This window comes from Doryrhamphus excisus, linkage group LG10 (genome assembly GCF_037039965.1).
Source record: "Doryrhamphus excisus strain RoL-2023G ecotype Guam linkage group LG10, RoL_Dexc_Guam_v1.1, whole genome shotgun sequence".
In the NCBI taxonomy this organism is placed as follows: Eukaryota; Metazoa; Chordata; class Actinopteri; order Syngnathiformes; family Syngnathidae; genus Doryrhamphus; species Doryrhamphus excisus.
The window spans coordinates 16,219,229-16,240,606 of NC_136366.1; the positions used below are offsets into that span (position 1 = coordinate 16,219,229).

Here is a 21,378-nt window from a genome sequence, read left to right on the forward strand (position 1 = left end):
CGCCCAAAGACAGCTGGGATAGGCTCCAGCACCCAGGCAACCCTCATGAATGAATGCTATGATATGCTGTGATGTATTTAGTAGTGTTTGTGATGACATTTATCAAAACAACGTATCTGACTTCTTGTCTGGCATTTGTTCATGTTCCCAATTAAATACTTGATAAATTTAAATGATTTACGTTATTTATTTTTATAAACGCTTGGAAAAAAGCACCCGTGACACTCGTGAGGACCAGGCGTAGAAAATGAATGAATGGGAAAAAAGCATCAGCGTATTCCTTCTTTACTTTTTACCGACGCAATTAGGCGTATTCTTGTCACCTACTGGAAGTATATTAGCAATCGCTGTAGCCCAAAGATTACTTTAATTTATACCACCATTATATGAAAGTATTAACTTTTTTGTATGACATAGGTGGTGTACAGACAATTTAGAAAACTGTGAAGAACTAAATACATTCTAAATTAAAACTTTACATTGTATTTATCGAGCAAAAAACGCTGTCAAAGGAAAAGGAAATAGACCGGTTTAAATGTATCACGTGACTCAGGACTTTTGTTGAGAAACAAATTTGTCCAGATGCGCTCGACCAATCGGAAGCTCGGATTGTTTGGATCAGCCAATCAGCTTCGATCGTGCGAGGATTTAAACCAAAAGACTCAAACACTGTTCACGCAAAAAACCTCTAGCAACGTAGCTTTTTCCTCCTTGAGCGCTGCGTCCTGAAGAGCAACTCGCATTAAGAAAACACAATGGCTTTTCGTGTTACAAGAGTAAGTAAATCACATCTTCTAACACTGTTTTTAAAGTATTTAAAGTATTTAAAGTGTGTGCCGCCGCATCACTGCGCGTGCAGTTTTCTGTGACGCTGACTGTCATGCTAACACTGTTGACTTGTATGCATTATGCAGCTATTCCATATTTAATTCCAGGTTGTTTATGCATTTTTTTGTTTTTTGTTTGCTTTTAGAACCGCTTGGCTTCCACTAGGACTGACCTCGAAGGAAAGGCGTGCGGGCCCACAAAGCCACGAGCAGCCCTTCAGGAAATTGGAAACGTCCCAACTACTAAAGAGCCACAAAAGGTTTTTTTTAATGAGTGATATGTAATATTGTAGTAGTTAAACTGTTAAACTAATCGATAAACGTGTTTGACACATTTACAACCAAATTCAGTGCAGTGTTAGGTTACACTGCATGCAAATTTCTGCAGCCATTTTAAGAAATGCTCATCTGGAAAGTGAACAAGTGTAGACCCCTGCTTCTCAAATGGGGCACTTGAATTAAAATATGTATATGAAATACTATGTGAAAGTTTACCCCTTTTTATATATTGTACTTCAAGGCAGCGCTCCTTCCCCCAACCAAAAAAAAAAATGCTGGAGGGGGTAGGGCGCGCTACTCTACTCTAGCCAATGATTCTTTTTTTTTTTTTTATTTTCTAAATATTACAACTAGTTTTATTTTGCTAATTTTTCTCTTGACTTGACTTTGCAGGCTGTCAAGGTCCAGGCTGCCAAGAAGACCAAAGCTCTCGCTCCAAAGGAAAAACCTGAGCCCAAAGCCAAGGATGTTGCTGTGCCACAGGTACATTAAAATTCCCCCCAAAGTGTCAACCCTACATTGAATGGCTTGTCTGGCATCTAGGTTCCTCCTGAGTCGACCTCCCCGACCCCTATGGAGACGTCGGGGTGCGAACCGGCTGACCTGTGTCAGGCGTTTTCAGATGTCCTCCTTCAAAGTGCCATCAGGGATGTGGATGCAGACGACTATGACAACCCAATGCTCTGCAGCGAATATGTGAAGGAAATATACAAGTACATGCGTCAACTGGAGGTCAGGATATTTTTTTTTTGCCCCTTTTTGAGAGCCTCTTAATTGAATGATGTGTTAAAATGCGCCTTTAGGAGCTGGGTCTGGGAAGTGCCTTCAGCTTGGTAGAGTTGACATGAGTTGTAGCTGACAGCAGCCCCTGTGAATGTTCAATCAACCAAGTAACCACAGTAAATGAGGATTACTGTAATTATAAACCTAATATGAAAATGTTTTTTTTTTTTAAGGCTGAGCAGAATGTTCGAGCCACGTATCTCCAAGGCCAGGAAGTGACGGGTAACATGCGTGCCATACTAGTAGACTGGCTTGTCCAAGTGAACCTGAAGTTCCGCCTGCTGCAGGAGACTATGTACATGACCGTGGGAATCATCGATCGCTTTCTTCAGGCAAGGACTTTTTATTTTTGGTTTGCATTGAAAGATTTGGAGAACAAGGAATGTGTTTTGTACAACAGGAGCACCCAGTCCGCAAGAACAAGTTGCAACTGGTCGGCGTAACCGCCATGTTCCTGGCTTCAAAGTACGAGGAGACGTACCCGCCAGAGATCTCCGACTTTGCCTTTGTGACTGACCGGGCGTACACCACTGCTCAGATCAGAGAGATGGAAATGACCATCCTGCGTGTGCTCAAATTCCAACTGGGTCGCCCTCTTCCCCTGCAGTTCCTCAGGAGGGCCTCCAAGATCCATGAGGTCCGTAGCGGCGTTTAACTCTAGGTCAGGTGTGAGCCAACATTTTAATGATCGTTTTTTTTTTTCCTTAGGTCACCGCTGAACAGCACACACTGGCTAAATATTTGCTTGAGCTCACCATGGTCGACTACGAAATGGTTCATTTCCCACCTTCAATTGTGGCGAGTGCTGCTTTGGCGCTGGCGCTGAAGCTGTTGGATGCCGGGGAGTGGGTGAGTCACAATTCTGCAGCACTGTACTGTTGGCTTGTGATGGGGACTAGATGATTCACCCATTGAAGGAATTGGATTTGTTGAGCTAAAGTCATCAAAACCTTGCATATGTCAATCAGCAGTACAACATGGGTAGTTTTCTGAAAATTCAAGCATAACTTTCACTTTTTTTAATACGAACAAAACCAAGAACTTAAAATGTTCACATTTGCAACAAAACTGTACACCTTTTTAAATGTGTAACCTATGCACCACTTTGTTACATGCTGATTGTTGCATGGATTTCAATGGGAGAGATGCAGACAGAGCTCGTACCAAACCGTACTTCTGCCATCTTGTGGCGGTTTATCTTAACAGCACCAAACTATTTTTTTTTTATTGTGCAATTCAATTAGCCTTTTAACAAAATAAGTCTTTGGGAGTAAGGTGGTTTGGTTTAAAAAGCATAAATTGGTCTTTGGTAGCAAATGACTTGAGTGTAATGGACAGATTTCAAACTTGTGGGTTCAATTGCTACTGCTTTTCCCTCATGAGGGTTGCGGGGGCTGCTGGGAGAACATGCAAACTCCCCACAGATGGCGATAAGTGAAGTATGAGTCCTTATTTATAAATGGAACATTCATAGTTGGAGCATAGAAAACCTGTTTATGACCTTCTTTGATGTGGTTTTAAACAGTGTTGGAGCTCTCTCGTCATGAAATAACACCCCTATAGTCACCCTTACACTTCTACTACCAACATAGTAGATACAGTAACAAGAAAGTCATTCATTTTCTACCGCTTTTTCGTCACGAGGGTCGTGGGGTGCTGGAGCCTATCCCAGCTGTCTTCAGGCAAGAGGCGGGGTACACCCTGGACTGGTGGCCAGCCAATCACAGGGCACATATAGACAAACAACCATTCACACTCGCATTCATACCTGTGGCCAATTAACCTAGCATGTTTTTGGAATGTGGGAGGAAACCGGAGTACCCGGAGAAAACCCACGCATGCACGGGGAGAACATGCAAACTATGTTCCATTTATAAATAAGGACTCATATTCATAGTTAAAGCATAGAAAACCTGTTTATGACCTTCTTTGATGTGGTTTTAAACATTGTTAGAGCCCTCTCGTCATGAAATAACACCCCTATAGTCACCCTTACACTTGTACTACCCAACATAGTAGATACAGTAACAAGAAAATAAGCCATTCATTTTCTACTGCTTTTTTTTTTTTTCTCTACATGCAAACTCCAGAGATGGCTCAGGGTGGAATCGTACTCGGGTCTCCAAGCCTGCACACTAACCACTTAGCAGCTGTTTTGCAAAGTTACTAAAGTTTGACAACGGACACAAAAGGGGACATTTTTAGGACTTCTGTGTTTTTAATATCAAACACTAAGCAACATGTTGCACTGTTGAAATATTCAGTGTAAAATAAAAGCACGGCAGTATTGCAGGTTTGACGTGTACTCATTTTTGTCTGAGTAGGCGCTGCTGCTCTTGGTATGAATTTTCACTAGTTTTGAGCTTGCGGCGCTCCTATCTGGCATGTCTAAAAACTAGTTGGCTTGTACAGTAAACCTCGGATATATCGGAAATTAAAAAATAACGGTTTTCGCCTATTTCGGACAAAATCTCCAGTCCCGTTCCAATGCATTTCCATTAAATTTCCCTTGATATATCGGATGGCCGCATCGTGTCAGGCCGCTATACGACGTCATTTGCGATTTATATTGACGTTTATTATTCAGATTTAGGACAAATATAAAAGTGAGTGACGTCAATAATACTAGCACAGCAGTGAATGAGATCTTAACCTCACTATTGGAAATAACGTAGGCCTGACGGGCGTAACAGGGCCTAGCTTAATTAACAATTTGTTATGCTCAGAGTCCAATAAAGTTAAATTCTCATTACCTTACGTCTCTTTTCATTGCCCAGTCCAGGTACATTGGAAACATAGTCAAGGAAGTGCCTTTTTATAACGGATAAAATCCAATATGCGTAAAACGGACATTTTCCAGTATACGCTTATATCGGACAAAACCAGTGGGAACAATTGAATCCGATATATCCGAGGTTTACTGTAACATTTTGTGTATAGGACCATACAGTCCACCAAAATACTGCAATTTCAGATATTCCAATGTACACTCAATGGCTGCTTTTAGTTTCATGGCCTTGGCTAGTCCTGGGGGGGCATTGACGTAAACTGGTCCCACTGTCTGGGCAAGGAATTTAATGAATGTCATCTTTTTGCCTTCAGGATGCAACGCTGCAGCACTACATGGACTACACCGCTGACAGTTTGGTTCCCATCATGGCTCACATTGCAAAGAATGTTGTCAAAGTGAATGAAGGAAAAACTAAGCATATGGTAAGATGGGTGGGATTTTTTTTTTTTTATTATTGCACTTTATGAGACGCTAACATGATTCCCCTTGCAGGCTGTCAAAGGGAAGTATTCTACTTCAAAACAGATGAAGATCGCAACAATTTCGCAGCTGAAGTCTTCTGTAGTGAAAGAGCTTGCGATGCAACTCACACAGTGACTTTTTTTTTGGCACAATGTGCTAATTGTACAGAGTGGTGTCGGGAGTTCCTGGGGTTTTACATTTTTAAGGACACATTTTTTTAAATGCCTTTTTAATCTCTGTAAATACTCTAAACTCAATCCTTCAGACTATCCCTGTCCAGATTTTCAAATTGCATTTATTTATGCTGTTTTATGCAAGCTTTAACATTTGTGGTTCTTAAATGTGTTAAACATTAAATGGTTTTTTTTTGTGGCCAGAATGTTGTCAAAAGCTGTCTGACCTCTAGAGGGCGCCATTGGATTAAGGTGTAAAAGTGTGTTGACTTTAGTGAGTATATCAATATGCTTTGACATTCAATTGTAATTTGATCATAATTTATAGTCCAAATAGAACACTAGGCAAAGTTATTCCTAAACATTTTAATATACAATGTCATACTATAACCATTTTTTTATTTCAAATAAAGTAAATGGTGCAAAAACTACTAGCTGTCAAATCAGTCAGCTTTTTGCCTGCCCTTCTGTGTCCAACACGCCTATTAAATATTGAAGGGAACCGGATGAGGTGGCTTGGGCATCTGGTTAGGATGCCTCCCTGGGGAGGTGTTCGGGGCTCGTCCAACTGGTAGAAGGTCTCAGAAGACCCGGGTCATAGAGGCTATGGCTCTGTCTCAACCTCCGGAAGTGTGAATTCAATTGCAAGCCTTTTTTTTTTTTTTTTTTTTTTTTTAACTGAAAGTGAGTATGCAGCAGATGCTCAACTATTTAAATGTACAGGAAAGTCTCGTTATATCGATATTCTCGGGAGTCGGAAAAAATACCGATATAACCGGACTATCCATATATCCGATCCTGCGCCGAACTGCATTAAAAGTGGGCAATAATGCACTCGACATTGTTCTATAGTATAGAACAATGTCAAACAGCTTAAATCAATCTTTGCTTAAGGATTTCAATACCAAAAAAGAACACGGCGAACGGCTGCTTCCAGTCAACTTTATTTTTCACACTTCCACCACCAGAGCGCAGCACACACACCGATTCCCGCACTTCCTGGTTCACAGGACATGCTCAACCCGCCCCATATAGCTGGCCAAACACATGCCTGTATAGAATCTATACACACGAGAGAAATCACGAACGCCAGCATGTACATATGAAAAACAGTGATTATTGCAAGCGATCAAAAGATATCTGAATACAACACAATTAAATACATGTATTTGTACGCTTGTGTCTTCGTTGGAATAGGTGTGTATGCTATGTCAGTTGGTTCTTCTGTTGCAGGCATGTGTTTGGCCAGCTATGTGGGGCGGGTTGAGCATGACCTGTGAACCAGGAAGTGCGGGAATCGGTGTGTGTGCTGTGCTCTGGTGGTGGAAGTGTGAAAAATAAAGTTGACTGGAAGCAGCCGTTCGCCGTGTTCTTTTTTGGTATTGAAATCCTTAAGCAAAGATTGATTTAAGCTGCTTTTGTATCGATATAAGCAGACCAAATTGGCTGGCGGGAGATGAAAAGGGCATCGTAGTAACCGGATTATCATAATAACCGGGTATCGTACTAACGGAACTAATTATATCATAAAAGACTAGAAATTTTCCGGGAAATGAAAATAGTATCGTAATAAGTAGTAATTCGTTATAACCAATATGATATAAAGAGACTTTACTGTATTTAAAGTCAATGAAGAATACAATGGAACCCGTTTAAGTCGACATCTTTTGGATGGTCTGACTTGTGACATAAGGAAAATGGGTGGGTGATTTTTTTTTTATGACTAGCAAGTTGGTCGACTTAAACGGGTTATCCCTTGTCTCAGTGGTGACCCTGGTAGTACCAGTCAAACCCCATCTGTCCCGTCATTCCCCATTCCTTTCTCTTGTGTTAGGGTCGGCACCGACCCGTTTTACATTCTAATGCATAAAAAGAATCACATAACATTTGTTTATTGCATCAAGGCTTTTTGACTTTGTCAGGAACCTCTATTTCAACAAAATAAAACCAAAAAGTTAATTTTTACTAAATTTTAAACCGGTCTTGTTGAAATTATGACCACTGTATTGTTAGGGTCGGTTTGGACCCGGTTATAATAATATGACTATAAAGCAATATTTTGATCCACAACTGAAATCATAAGTGTACAATTAGCCAACACAATGACAACCAGCTCCTCTTCTCATCATGTAAGCTTCAGGGGATTCTCATTTTGACCGCTTTTCCAGTATACCAGCAGAAAAACAAGGTCCAGACATGTGAGGTGAATTCACTCATTTGACTGATGGCTGATTTCACTTTTACAATTTGGATCATGGAAAGAATGGCAAGAAGTACAGTGAACCAAGATCTGGACCAAATTTTTGGTGAGGGAGAGCACAGACCAGCATAGCCATTGAGATGATCAGAAGGACATCGTGGAATATGATCCAGAAGACTCAGATGAAGAGTTTGCTGGTAATGAAGCTGTTTTATATCCCTCAGTAATAGCCAGGTAACAAAAGAACCTTTAATTTATTAATATGATTCTTTTGAGGTTCATTTTACCATTTTTGGAAATTAAAATGGAGGGGTATAGTGACAAAAAAAAGGCCTACAAGCCCACACCAAAAGTATTAAAATTAACGTTTTCATGTATGAGGAAGCCTAAGAAGGTAACCAAGACATGAGAAGCAAATTTGATGGTAACTTATTGTTTTTAGTGTATTTTATATGATTTAATACATGGGTCAAAACCGACCCGGTAACATAAGACATGATACCCGTGTTTATAAGGCCATACTAGTACTAGTTGCTTGTAAAAAAAAAGTCAGTTGTTTTCCGGTGAAATACTGTCAAACATTGACAGTAAACGACCGTAAACTGAAAAAAAATCCAAAATTGTTTTTTTAACACTGAAAATCTAAATCAATTTACTTTCGAAAACCGTACTTTTTATAATTCTTGTAGAAAAAGCATTAGTACGCTGTTAAAATGACAATATGTGAATGTAGCCTTGAAAACGGTGAAGGCAGTTTTTTGTTTTTTTTTTACATTGAAAAACCATAAATCAGTTGGCACGGCGGACAAGTGGTTAGCGCGCAGACCTCACAGCTAGGAGGACCAGGGTTTCCTCCCACATTCCAAAAACATGCTAGGTTAATTGGCGACTCCAAATTGTCCATAGGTATGAATGTGAGTGTGAATGGTTGTTTGTCTATATGTGCTCTGTGATTGGCTGGCCACCAGTCCAGGGTGTACCCCGCCTCTCGCCTGAAGACAGCTGGGATAGGCTCCAGCATGCCCGCGACCCTCGTGAGGAAAGCGGTAGAAAATTAATGAATGAATGAATGAACCGTAAATCAATTTACTTTCTAAAACAGTATTTTAAATATTTTTTTCTGGTAGAAAATGCAGTACTACACCGTTTAAATGGGTGAATAGAATACGTGAACCGTTAAAATCACACCTTTTTTATTTGCTTGATTTTGGAAATTCCCAAACATTTGATTGCATTTGAACCTTTGGAAGACATTCATTGAAAAATGTAAACCCTTAAGTTAATGATGCTTTCTTATCAGTATATGTGATGCCATTAGATACAGAAATATACAGCGTATGTGTATAAAATTAGACAAATACTACAGTATCCTCACTAGGGTCGGGCGTATCCCGGAGCCTGTTGCACCTGTCTTTGGGCGAGGCAGGGTACATATGACAGGGCACATATAGACAAACAACCATTCACACTCACATTCATACCTATGGACAATTTGGAGTCGCCAATTAACCTAGCATGTTTTTGGAATGTGGGAGGAAACCGGAGTACCCGGAGAAAACCCACGCATGCACGGGGAGAACATGCAAACTCCACACAGAGATGGATGAGGGTGGAATCGAACCCTGGTCTCCTAGCTGTGAGGTCTGCAGCCTAACCACTCGACCGCTGTGCCGCCACAAGTTGCCATATGACTTGAAAAATGCGAAATATCATTTGACATTCTTGTCCCAGACTGTCCACAATATTCAGGAGTGTCACACTATAGCAACCCCATAGTATAGCACTTTTTTGCTCAACACATCAAGAGAATTTGTCCGTCAGCACTGAGGTCTGCAAAGAATGAAAATCTTTGCTTTAGACGTCCAAGAATTCCAGAGATTGTCTAAGATCAGTTTGGATTGCCCTTCCAGTCTAAACATGGCCTGAAACGCTCAGACTTCCTTACAAATGAATGCTTTACAAGTAACAAATACCTCGTCTCACCCCCCCCCCCCCTGGATTGTAACGTCTGCTTGTTTTCATTCAAGAATGACAAAGTCATACAAACTCACTACCCACAAAAAGCACTGTTAGCGTTTTTGTGGGGCGCTAAATGAAGGGAATGGAGAGCTTTTATTTGTACTGCACATAGTACATTTGGAAGTAAATATCATGTGGCTCCTAAAGTTTTTTTTTAACCTTTTACTTCCAATGTTTCATGAGGCAAAGAAAGACCTTGGAACTGGGTGTCCAGACCATGTTTGACTCTTCGCTGTCATTAATATAACATATTTATTCGACCGCCATCGACCGTGTGTGGTAGCAGGTCTTTTCATACATTTTGAGCACTAATGTCATTTACATTTCCCTGTGATTGGCTGGCCACCAGTCCAGGGTGTACCCCGCCTCTCGCCCGAAGACAGCTGGGATAGGCTCCAGCACCCCTCACAACCCTCGTGAGGAAAAGCGGTAGAAAATGAATGAATGAATGAATGAACTTTTTAAAAATTTTGTTGAAAAATTTGTATTTTAAAAAATATTTCAACTATGCTACAAAATGACATTTTTATTCATAATATAATATTCTTGTAAAATTGTGACTTTTTTCTCCTTAGAATATGACTTTATCTTAATATTTTGGCTTTTTATTTTAATTTTTTATTTTAATAAAACTATTTACATTTTATTTCAGCAATTCCAATTTTATTCCAACCATTTTTTGACTTTATTTTTGTAACATTCAAACCTTTTTACACAACCTAAGTTTGTTATTATTTCATTACTTCAAGAATTTTCTTTTTGTGCTATTTCAAATGTCATAATATAATAATTATAATATTCTTGTAAAATTGTGACTTTTTTCTCCTTAGAATATGACTTTATCGTAAAATTTTAGCTTTATTTAATTTTTTTTTATTTTATTAAAACTATTTACATTTTATTTCAGCAATTCCAATTTTATTCCAACCATTTTTCGACTTTATTTTTGTAACATTCAAACTTTTTTACAAAACCTCAGTTTCTTATTATATCATTACTTCAAGAATTTTCTTTTTGTGCTATTTCAAATGTCATAATATAATAATTATAATATTCTCTTAAAATTGTGACTTTTTACTCCTTAGAATATGACTTTATCTTAATATTTTGGCTTTTTTATTTAATTTTTTTATTTTAATAAAACTATTTACATTTTATTTCAGCAATTCAAATTTTATTGCAACCATTTTTTGACTTTATTTTTGTAACATTCAAACCTTTTTACACAACCCAAGTTTCTTATTATATCATTACTTCAAGAATTTTATTTTTGTGCTATTTCAAATGTCATAATATAATAATTATAATATTCTCAGAAAATAGTGACTTTTTTTCTCCTTAGAATATGACTTTATCTTAATATTTTGGCTTTTTTATTTACATTTTTTTATTTTGATAAAACTATATATATTTTATTTCAGCAATTCCAATTTTATTCCAACTATTTTTTGACTTTATTTTTGTAACATTCAAACCTTTTTACACAACCTAAGTTTCTTATTATATCATTACTTCAAGAATTTTATTTTTGTGTTATTTCAACTTTATGTTTCTACTTGGAGTTTTCCATTTTTGTTGTCTTTTTAGTTTTCCTGTTAGATAGTTTTTTTTATAAAATAGTGACTTTTTTCTCCTTAGAATATGACTTTATCTGAATATTTTGGCTTTTTTATTTACATTTTTTATTTTAATAAAACTATTTACATTTTATTTCAGCAATTCCAATTTTATTCCAACCATTTTTTGACTTTATTTTTGTAACATTCAAACCTTTTTACGCACCTTCTTCAAACCCTTTTATATCATTACTTCAAGAATTTTCTTTTTGTGTTATTTCAACTTTATGTTTCTAAAATAACTAATAATAAATAATAATAAATAAATAATTTATCAAATAAATGAATAATTTATTAAATAAATAATAATTATTATTTTTACTTGGAATTCTTGGAGAATTACAATTTATTTTCTCTTAATATTTTGACTTTGTTCTTGGAAGATTACTGCTGAGTTTTCCATTTTTGCGTTTTTGTTTCTTTTTAGTTTTCTTGTTAGATTGTTAAAAAAAACAGCTACAGGCCGCCAAAAAAAGAAAAAACATAACGAAACATGAAAAACCTTGGACTTCCAATTAATAATTGTCTACAGCCTACACATTTGACAGCAAGTCTTGGTACCTGTCACTCTTTACCTGCTCCAATTTGAAGTATTTTATTTTTATTTGTTTATTGCTTCCTGAGTCAACTGGAATATTTGTAGCAAATAAGCATCATTTCTCACGACAAAAGCACCCTGACTGGACCCTGACTAACGCCACCAATGTTGATTCCAAATACTCAGCAGGTCTAAACAAGGCCCGTATTCTTCAATCAACACAAGAGCTTCCAGCTGTAATCACAGCAGGCTTTTCAAATGATCAGCTAGCTTTTAAACGTCATTAAGGATTCACTACTTCACTGTGGCATTTGGACCGCAGGAGTGATGATGACTGAAAATGCTATTTTACATGCGTACATTCTGTACATATCCAATAAAAATCCATTTCTAGCTGATGCAGAAATTCACATCATTTATTGTCTAGACTGGATTTCTGATAGAAATCTTCCCTTCCTGGTGTGACTTATGTCAAGTATTCGCTTTGCCAGTTTTATACTTGTTAAATTTGACCAGCATGTAAGTACTTTATTACCGTACGAAGTGCCGTACATTGTCATACAACGCCAACAAACTACCATAGCTTCGAAACCCTTTACAATCGCCCCTTTTATCTCATTTATTGTGGTTAATTCAGGGGTCTCAAATTCAATTTACTTGGGGGCCACTGGAGCTAGGGTCTGGGCAAGGCTGGGCCGCATCAGGTTTTCCAAAAAAAAAAAAAACGCATTTATTAAAAACTGAAAAATATACAAACTTTTTCAGTGCTTTGGTTCCGATTTTCTACAAGAAAAGCTCTGATAAAACACTGTTCTCAAATATCTTCATTTTTATTTTTCTGCACAAAATAAGATAAAAAATAAATAAACAAATCAAGAATAAATCAATCAATCAGTATTAAATAAATAAATATAATAATAATAATAATAAAACGGCAAATAATAAAAACTTAAGAAACCACATATAGTTGGTGGGTAGACAAATTATTTTTTTCAGATTAAAATGAACAAAGCATTATTAGAGCCCTGTAGACATGACAAAACACGACTATAGTCACATTTATACTCTTTTTATTTACAACATATTGCGCAACTGCAGGGTCTTGAGACACATGCTAACTCGCAAACTAGAGAGCTAGCGACCTAAACGGTAGCCTTCAAGTTATTTCCTTTAAACTTAAAAAGCCAAAAACTTACCACTTCCACACGGATAGGGAGGATAACTATTAACAGTTATTTAACCTTTAACATGAACATTAATCAAACGTAATAATTTTTTCTGGGTACATGATACCATACAGCATCCATATCAAACTTGTGCGGGCCGCACTAACATTAAACTTTCATATCAAGGCAGGGGCCTCAAACTAGTGTCCTGTGGGCCACATTTGGCCCGCAGGCCGTGTGTTTGAGACCCCTGGGTTAATTGGTTATTCATAAACGGAATATTTTCATCATTAGAGCATAGAAAACCTGTTTATGAATTTTATGAACTTTTAACATTATTAGAGCCCTGACATGAGATTACACCCCAGTAATCACGTTTACACTTCTATTACTCTTTGTTGACAATACATTGTGCAGGCTACGGGATCACTGCAGGGACATAACAGACAGCCACTGCTAGCATAGACACATTCATTCATTCATTTATTTTCTACCGCTTATCCTCACGTGGGTCGCAGGGGGTGCTGGAGCCTATCCCAGCTGTCTTCGGGCGAGAGGCGGGGTACACCCTGGACTGGTCGCCAGCCAATCACAGGGCACATATAGACAAACAACCATTCACACTCACATTCATACCTATGGACAATTTGGAGTCGCTAATTAACCTAGCATGTTTTTGGAATGTGGGAGGAAACCGGAGTACCCGGAGAAAACCCACGCATGCACGGGGAGAACATGCAAACTCCACACAGAGATGACCAAGGGTGGAATTGAACTCGGGTCTCCTAGCTGTGAGGTCTACATGCTAACCACTGGACCGCCGTACATTCCGTATAAACACATAAAAGCATTCATTCATTCATTCATTTTCTACCGCTTTTTCCTCACAAGGGTCGCAGGGGTGCTGGAGCCTATCCCAGCTGTCTTGGGGCGAGAGGCGGGGTACACCCTGGACTGGTGGCCAGCCAATCACAGGGCATAGATAAACAACCATTCACACTCACATTCATATGTATGGACTATTTGGAGTGGCTAATTAACCTAGCATGTTTTTGGAATGTGGGAGGAAACCGCAAACTCCACACAGGTGGAATTGAACTCGGGTCTCCTAGCTGTGAGGTCTACATGCTAACCACTCGTCCACCGTGCAGCCCGCATAAACACACATAAGCAAAAAAATAAAAATATCACTTCCACACGGAATGAGAGAACCTTCTTTTAGTCGATCTCAGCCATGATGTGGCTGATTCCTAGTGATGAAAATTCTCTGTATAATTAATCTTTCAATATTTTGTTGACTAATAATAGGTCAACCACTAAACAGCCATCATTTATTATTTTTGGAACAACTGCAATACCCAATACTATATTATTGTATCACCCATTCCCTTTATGTCTCTGGCAAAAGTCACAAATGAATGTGCACACAAGTTCCACTGTATTTTTTTTCCAACAAAAACAAACTGAAAGTACACTAATAAAACACTAATAAAAAGAAAAGAATTTGCTTATCTTATCTTGCATTAAATCCAATTGTCCAATTATTAGTGTTTTACGAGTTGACATTATAATTTCTGATACTAAAATGATGCATGGGACTGCAATAATGACCGACTTATGACGCACGGCATCCTGTGGCTAACATAACTATAACCACACTGTTTTTCTATGATTGTTTTTACATGATAACAAGTGCTGATTTATGAACCACATGATGACATGTCTTAGGTTTAAATATACAGTACATTACGCAGTGTTGTACAGTGGACTAACTCAATGACTTTGTGAGACAAGAAGGTCATGAGAGCGTCCAAAGAGTACGAGCAGAGTCTGGTGGTGATGCACCATGTAACCTGACCCCGGGGTTCTTGAATCAGGCCTCCGAGCAGACGTGGCTCCTGAGTGGTGATAAATCTTCGGTGGGTTTAGAGGAGGGGGAAGGGAGATGATAGCGCTCCTGCTGACACGTTGTAAAGTATTAAAAAAAACAAACTTGAAAAACTGTTTAGCCTGAATTGATTGTCCCACTTAGAAGAAGAAAGTACAGTACATGCATTCATTTGATTGAAAAATGATTGGTTGATATAGTACTGTACTCAAGTACTTGATACTCACTTAAAAAATTATATTTTTGACACACAGCTCTTTACGAGTCGCCCCAAACCCTCTTGCGACCTTGATGTTGACATTCTCTTTCGATTTTGGATCAACAATTCCGGTAAAAGTGACTCACACACATATTAAAGGTATTTAAGGTATAAAATGTAATTAAGCCCTAATTTATCATTGTTAATTAGTTGATAAGTGAAGTTCATTCATTCATTCATTTTCTACCGCTTTTTCCTCATGAGGGTCGCGAGGCGTGCTGGAGCCTATCCCAGCTGTCTTGGGGCTTGAGGCGGGGTACACCCTGGACTGGTGGCCAGCCAATCACAGGGCACATATAGACAAACAACCATTCACACTCACATTCATACTTATGGACACCTAGAAAACCTGTTTATGACCTTCTTTGATGTGGTTTTAAACATTGTTAGAGCCCTCTAGTCATGAAATAACACCCCTATAGTCACCCTTACACTTGTACTACTCAACATAGTAGATACAGTAACAAGAAAATAAGCCATTCATTCATTCGTTTTCTACCGCTTTTCCTCACAAGGGTTGCGGAGGGGGGCTGGATCCTATCCCGGCTGTCTTTGGGCGAGAGGCGGGGTACACCCTGGACTGGTGGCCAGCCAATCACAGGGCACATATAGACCAACAACCATTCACACTCACATTCGAATCTACGGACAGTTTGACAGTTTGGAGTCGCCAATTAACCTAGCATGTTTTTGGAATGTGGGAGGAAACCAGTGGTTTTAAACATTGTTAGAGCCCTCTAGTCATGAAATAACAGCCCTATAGTCACCCTTACACTTGTACTACCCAACATAGTAGATACAGTAACAAGAAAATAAGCCATTTAAGAATAAATATGACTTGCACTTGTGTGTGTTGCTGTAAATGTGTTTGACAGGAAGTGATGTTGAGTTGAGTTTTACCTTGGCATGGGTTACGGGCACAAAGTTAGCCTGTGTTGATGGGCTACTGATGGGCAACAACCTGCAATAAATGCCTGTTGTTGCGGCGATCAAGTCTGGTGCTTGTGTGTCTCACTACATACACATATCATTACAACGTCTTCTGAATGTCATACGGTATCTTCTTTCTCTTTGGGCTTTTCCCTTCTGGGGTCGCCACAGCAAATCAATCTCCTCCATCCAACCCTGTCTTCTGCATCTGTCTCTCTGACACCAACTACCCTCATGTCCTCCTTCACTACATCCATAAACCTCCTCTTTGGTCTTCCTCAACACCTCCTACCTGGCAGCATCCTTCTACCAATATATGTATTCACTATTTCTCCTCTGGACATGTCTAAACCATCTCAGTCTGGCCTCTCTGACTATCTCCAAGGCCTCTAACATGTAATGTCCCTCTGATGTACTCGTTCATGATCCTATCCATCCTGGTCACTCCCAATGAGAAGAGTATATTTGCAATTAGTTCACAGAGCCATTGTTATGATGCTGAATTTGGGCTAAAGATACGTACAGTGTGCTTAACTAATATTGAGAGAAGCTGTAAAATTCATTGTATTTACAGCAGCTATGGTGCGTTCAAGGACAGCCGAACAAAGTGTGAAATCTCAACTCTTGACAAAAAAGCAACATTATCAGGAAAGTATAAAGGCCTGAACATTTAAAAATGGTGTGCCTTTTTACACCGTGGTACATGTACTGTGTTCATTTTTGTATTATCACATATTTGTAATACTGGACGGCACGGTCGAGTGGTTAGCACACAGACCTCACAGCTAGGAGACCAGGGTTCAATTCCACCCTCGGCCATCTCTGTGTGGAGTTTGCATGTTCTCCCCGTGCATGCGTGGGTTTTCTCCGGGTACTCCGGTTTCTTCCCACATTCCAAAAACATGCTAGGTTAATTGGCCACTCCAAATTGTCCATAGGTATGAATGTGAGTGTGAATGGTTGTTTGTCTATATGTGCCCTGTGATTGGCTGGCGACCAGTCCAGGGTGTATCCCGCCTCTTTCCCGAAGACAGCTGGGATAAGCTCCAGCACCCCTGCGACCCTCGTGAGGAAAAAGCGGTAGAAAATGAATGAATGACTGAATGAATGTATAATACTGACTTATGATGAATGATATGTGTTTATAAAATTGTTTATTTTTTTAAATAAGAAAACACACATTTCCCAGACCGGAAATGCTAAATCGCGAATGTGCAAGGATTTATAACCATATGTTGTAGTCTTGGTGGTGTAATAGGATATGTGCTGCCTTTCATGTCGGCCAGGGCCCCAACACCCAGCCGGTGAAGAATGCCGGCCCCAAGCTTGGATAAATAGGAATATTGCATCAGCAAAGGCATCTGGCGTAAAAACTAAACCAAATTAAAACATGTCACGGACTTGCTGTGGTGACCCCAAAATGGACAAAGGCTGAAAGAATGAAGAAAATATAAATTTGGTAATGGTTTTATTTCATTTGAACATGCATCAGATTACAATTGAATGCATCCCATAATCAGTTCACAGTTCCACATGTCCAAAGGAGTAGGAAGAAGCAAAGCTTATTAAATCCTACCCCTCCATCTGGTACTTTTACAATCAGTAACTGTTACATTTGTTCACTTCCTGCTTTCCATAATACAGTTTAAGGGTTTGTTTTTTTTTTTTAATAATGTACCTCGTACCAAAGTACAAGGTGATATGAGCATCCAATGACATAATGTGTACCATAGAAAGTGTCAATATAGTGATATATATAGCACATCATGACTGGTTCAAGACTCTTCATCCTTGTATTTAGCAAACATCAACTGCTTGTATTGTTTCTTGAATTGGCTCATCGTTGTGCATTGTTTGAGGTCCTTACTCAATCCATTCCATAGTTAATAGTAAATATGTATTTCTTATATATCATATGTATTTGTTTTGTTGTTGGCTCCTTACTCAACAAATACAATAAATTCCTCCAAATACCCCCACCCTTCCAGGTTTTTTCAAAAGAGAGTGATTTTTGTATGTTGCACACAGGAAGCTCCAGGAATTATACTCATTGATTATATCCGTCAATAAAAGCGAGTTTCCTAATGCACTTAGGGTGAACGTCCCAGCAAGTACTGCAGACCAGATTATAAAGTGCACCCGAGATCCTAAATTATTCACAAGGCCCCCTACACCAGCGCCGACCCTCCATTAGGGTGGACGGCGTGGACGGGGTTATATGACGATGATGTCACCGTAACCCCATAGAGACACGTGAGGGCACCAGGGACTGAATGATGGGCTCAGCTGTCATCCGCTACTATTTTACAGGAAATCCCCCCTCCAATAGGATGGAGAACTGACTATAAGCTGAGAAGATGTGACTGGAAACAAATACTACAGTTGTGATTAATAATTGTGTTATGCAGACAGAGATTTGAATAATGATCGATTACAGCCCCTTGAAATCAACTACTGTAATATAGTAAACATATTTATAATACTTATGTACCTTACACTCCTACAAATGTCTGTTTTTGCTCTTTCCCCTCCTGACATTGATGCTCCCTTTCGATTTCGGATCAACATTTGCAATAAAAGTGACTCAAGTCTTGAATATACCCCACACACATTCATTCATTCATTTTCTACCGCTTATCTTCACGAGGGTCTGGAGGTGCTGGAGCCTATCCCAGCTGTCTTTGGGTGAGAGGCTCCAGCCAATCACAGGGCACATATAGACAAACAACCATTCACACCACAATTATGCTAATTGCCAATTAACCTAACATAAGTGTTTTTGGAATGTGGGAAGAAACCGGGAACATGCAAACTCCACACAGAGATGGCCGAGGCTGGAATTGAACTTGGGTCTCCTCGCTGCCCCACACACATATCAAACATATTTTAAACATAAAACGTATAAGTACTCACCACTAATGAATAATAATGTAACAGATAGAATTGGAATTGGGGTGTAGAAATGATATATGTTTTAACTTTAGCATCTCACAACAACTATGGTGCGTTCAAGGACCGCCAAAGAAAGTGGCAAAAGTATTACAGCTGAATCCGGAGGACATGTACTCTCTTCGGGAAGTGAATTCTAACCTCACAACAGCAACAAATGTGTGTGTTTTTAATTGCTGTGTGAAGTAGAGTTGGGTGATACTGAAAATGTTGGTATTAATTTGGAGTGTCACATGATCTTGCATCGCTACCATGCATGATAATACAGTAAAATGGAACTAGTAGTGCGGAAAGCAGGATGTAAAAACCGCATATGAAGTGCTTTACATACACCTTGCAATCCAGCCTACCTCAGTGTTCCCAGGGTCAGCATCAATGAGTTAATGCCTAAGCAGAAACTGTAGTAATTTTACATTTGATCAAAGTTACTTAAGATTTGTCATATCGAAACACATGGATGTTTTAGATTGGTTCTTCATCAAATCAAATTAAACAAGACACATTCAAATTCAAATTCTCTGTATGATGAATTGATTTTTTTTTTACTCTCATTACCACTCTTCTCAACCTCCATTTGATCTGTCTTTGAGTTTCCAGGAACAGGCCACTTGTCAGACTCAACATGTTGAGCTATTACATTGATAATTGAAACGGACTGGATGGGATTCAATTAGTAGTGGACACTGGAGATGCCTTTGGCACCAGATGCCATGGAAGCGTTTGACTAAGCTCTATTAGATTTATCTAGTGAAAGAACACAAAAATTGAGACAGACCTAATTAGATTTCAGTATCAGATGTCATTCACCGAGCGCCGGTCATTGTTCCGACGGCTACAGACAAGTTTTATTGCTGGAGACAGATGGTGGGGTAAGTTCACTTGGAAATAAGGTGGACGCCATTAAAATGCTCTTCTTTTCACCTTGTGTTGTTTGTGGCTAAAAAAGCTATGGAAGGTTCTGTAATGAATTCACAATATTCATTCATTTTCTATCGCTTATCTTCAAGAGGATCGCGGGGGTGCTGGAGCCTAAATGTTTTTTTTTTTTTTAAATATCCACATACGTGTGAGCATGGCCAAAGCAGACAGATAACAGAGAGATAACCTTACTCCGTCACAGCAGCTATCTTAGGGCAAAAGCACAGCCTGGACAGATCACCAGTTGTAAATGGGGCATTGTCTGGGAATTGATCGTACACACCACCAACCCTGCCAAGAAACCCTGCCTCCCCCCCAACCCCCCAATTGCACCCATCCAATGGCCAGCAATCCCCACCGCCAAAATGGCCCTACCAACAAGGCTGTGTCATCCCAACATTTATGATGGTTTCTTTGTCAACATGTACATGTTCATTCATCATGCCATCAACATGTCAATAACATGTGTTCAAAGTGACAACCCCTTTACACTGAGCTGACCGAGGGTAGCCATTCTTTTTAATGCACTACACATGCACAGGCATACAAACAGGAGAAAAAGGAAAAGAAGAAAAAGGAAAATAAATTAATAAAAATAAAAATAAAAATAAAAATAAAAATAAAAATAAAAATAAAAATAAAAATAAAAATAAAAATAAAAATAAAAATAAAAATAAAAATAAAAATAAAAATAAAAATAAAAATAAAAATAAAAAAACATGAAAGCATAGGGTAAACGCAATGCTTACTTTAATGCACAACACAAATGCAGGAAGAAACCTAGGAAAGGGGACAAAATGAGAACTAGGATTAGGTGGAGGCGCAATGTGCGGCGCCTTGCCTGGGTTTTGCCTGTGGGGTGGGGGAGTGTGTACTGGGGGGGCTCTTGCTCTCGAGGAGCTGAATAGCAGACAATCTCTGCCTCTCAGTCATCCAATCAGCAAACAGACACAATTTTTGCATTTATTTTATGATAAATTTGTGAATTAACATTCATTCATTCATTTTCTACCACTTTTTCCTCACAAGGGTCGCGGGGGCTGCTGGAGCCTATCCCAGCTGTCTTGGGGCGAGAGGCGGGGTACACCCTGGACTGGTGGCCAGCCAATCACAGGGCACATATAGACAAACAACCATTCACCCTCACATTCATACCTATGGACAATTTGGAGTCACCAATTAACCTAGCATGTTTTTGGAATGTGGGAGGAAACCGGAGTACCCGGAGAAAACCCACGCATGCACGGGGAGAACATGCAAACTCCATACAGAGATGGCAATTAGTGAAGTATGAGTCCTTATTTATAAATGGAACATTTTCATAGTTAGAGCATAGAAAACCTGTTCATGACCTTCTTTGATGTGGTTTTAAACATTGTTAGAGCCCTCTAGTCATGAAATAACACCCCTACAGTCACCCTTACACTTGTACTACCCAACATAGTAGATACAGTAACAAGAAAATAAGCCATTCATTCATTCATTCATTTTCTACCGCTTTTTCCTCACTAGGGTAGCAGGGGGTGCTGGAGCCTATCCCAGCTGTCTTTGGGCGAGAGGCGGGGTACACCCTGGACTGG

At 39.1% G+C, this 21,378-nt stretch overlaps 1 protein-coding gene across 1 annotated transcript; it reads left to right on the forward strand.

The window, feature by feature from the left end:
• Positions 1-629: 629 nt before the first annotated feature.
• On the forward strand, positions 630-5,746 carry ccnb1 (cyclin B1). The gene is made up of 9 exons (XM_058062559.2): positions 630-776; positions 974-1,087; positions 1,500-1,589; positions 1,650-1,838; positions 2,063-2,221; positions 2,290-2,526; positions 2,598-2,738; positions 4,992-5,102; positions 5,173-5,746. Exons 1-9 carry the CDS (start codon positions 756-758, stop codon positions 5,275-5,277), a joined length of 1,167 nt encoding a protein of 388 aa, XP_057918542.2. The 5' UTR covers positions 630-755; the 3' UTR covers positions 5,278-5,746.
• The last annotated feature ends 15,632 nt before the right edge of the window (positions 5,747-21,378 follow it).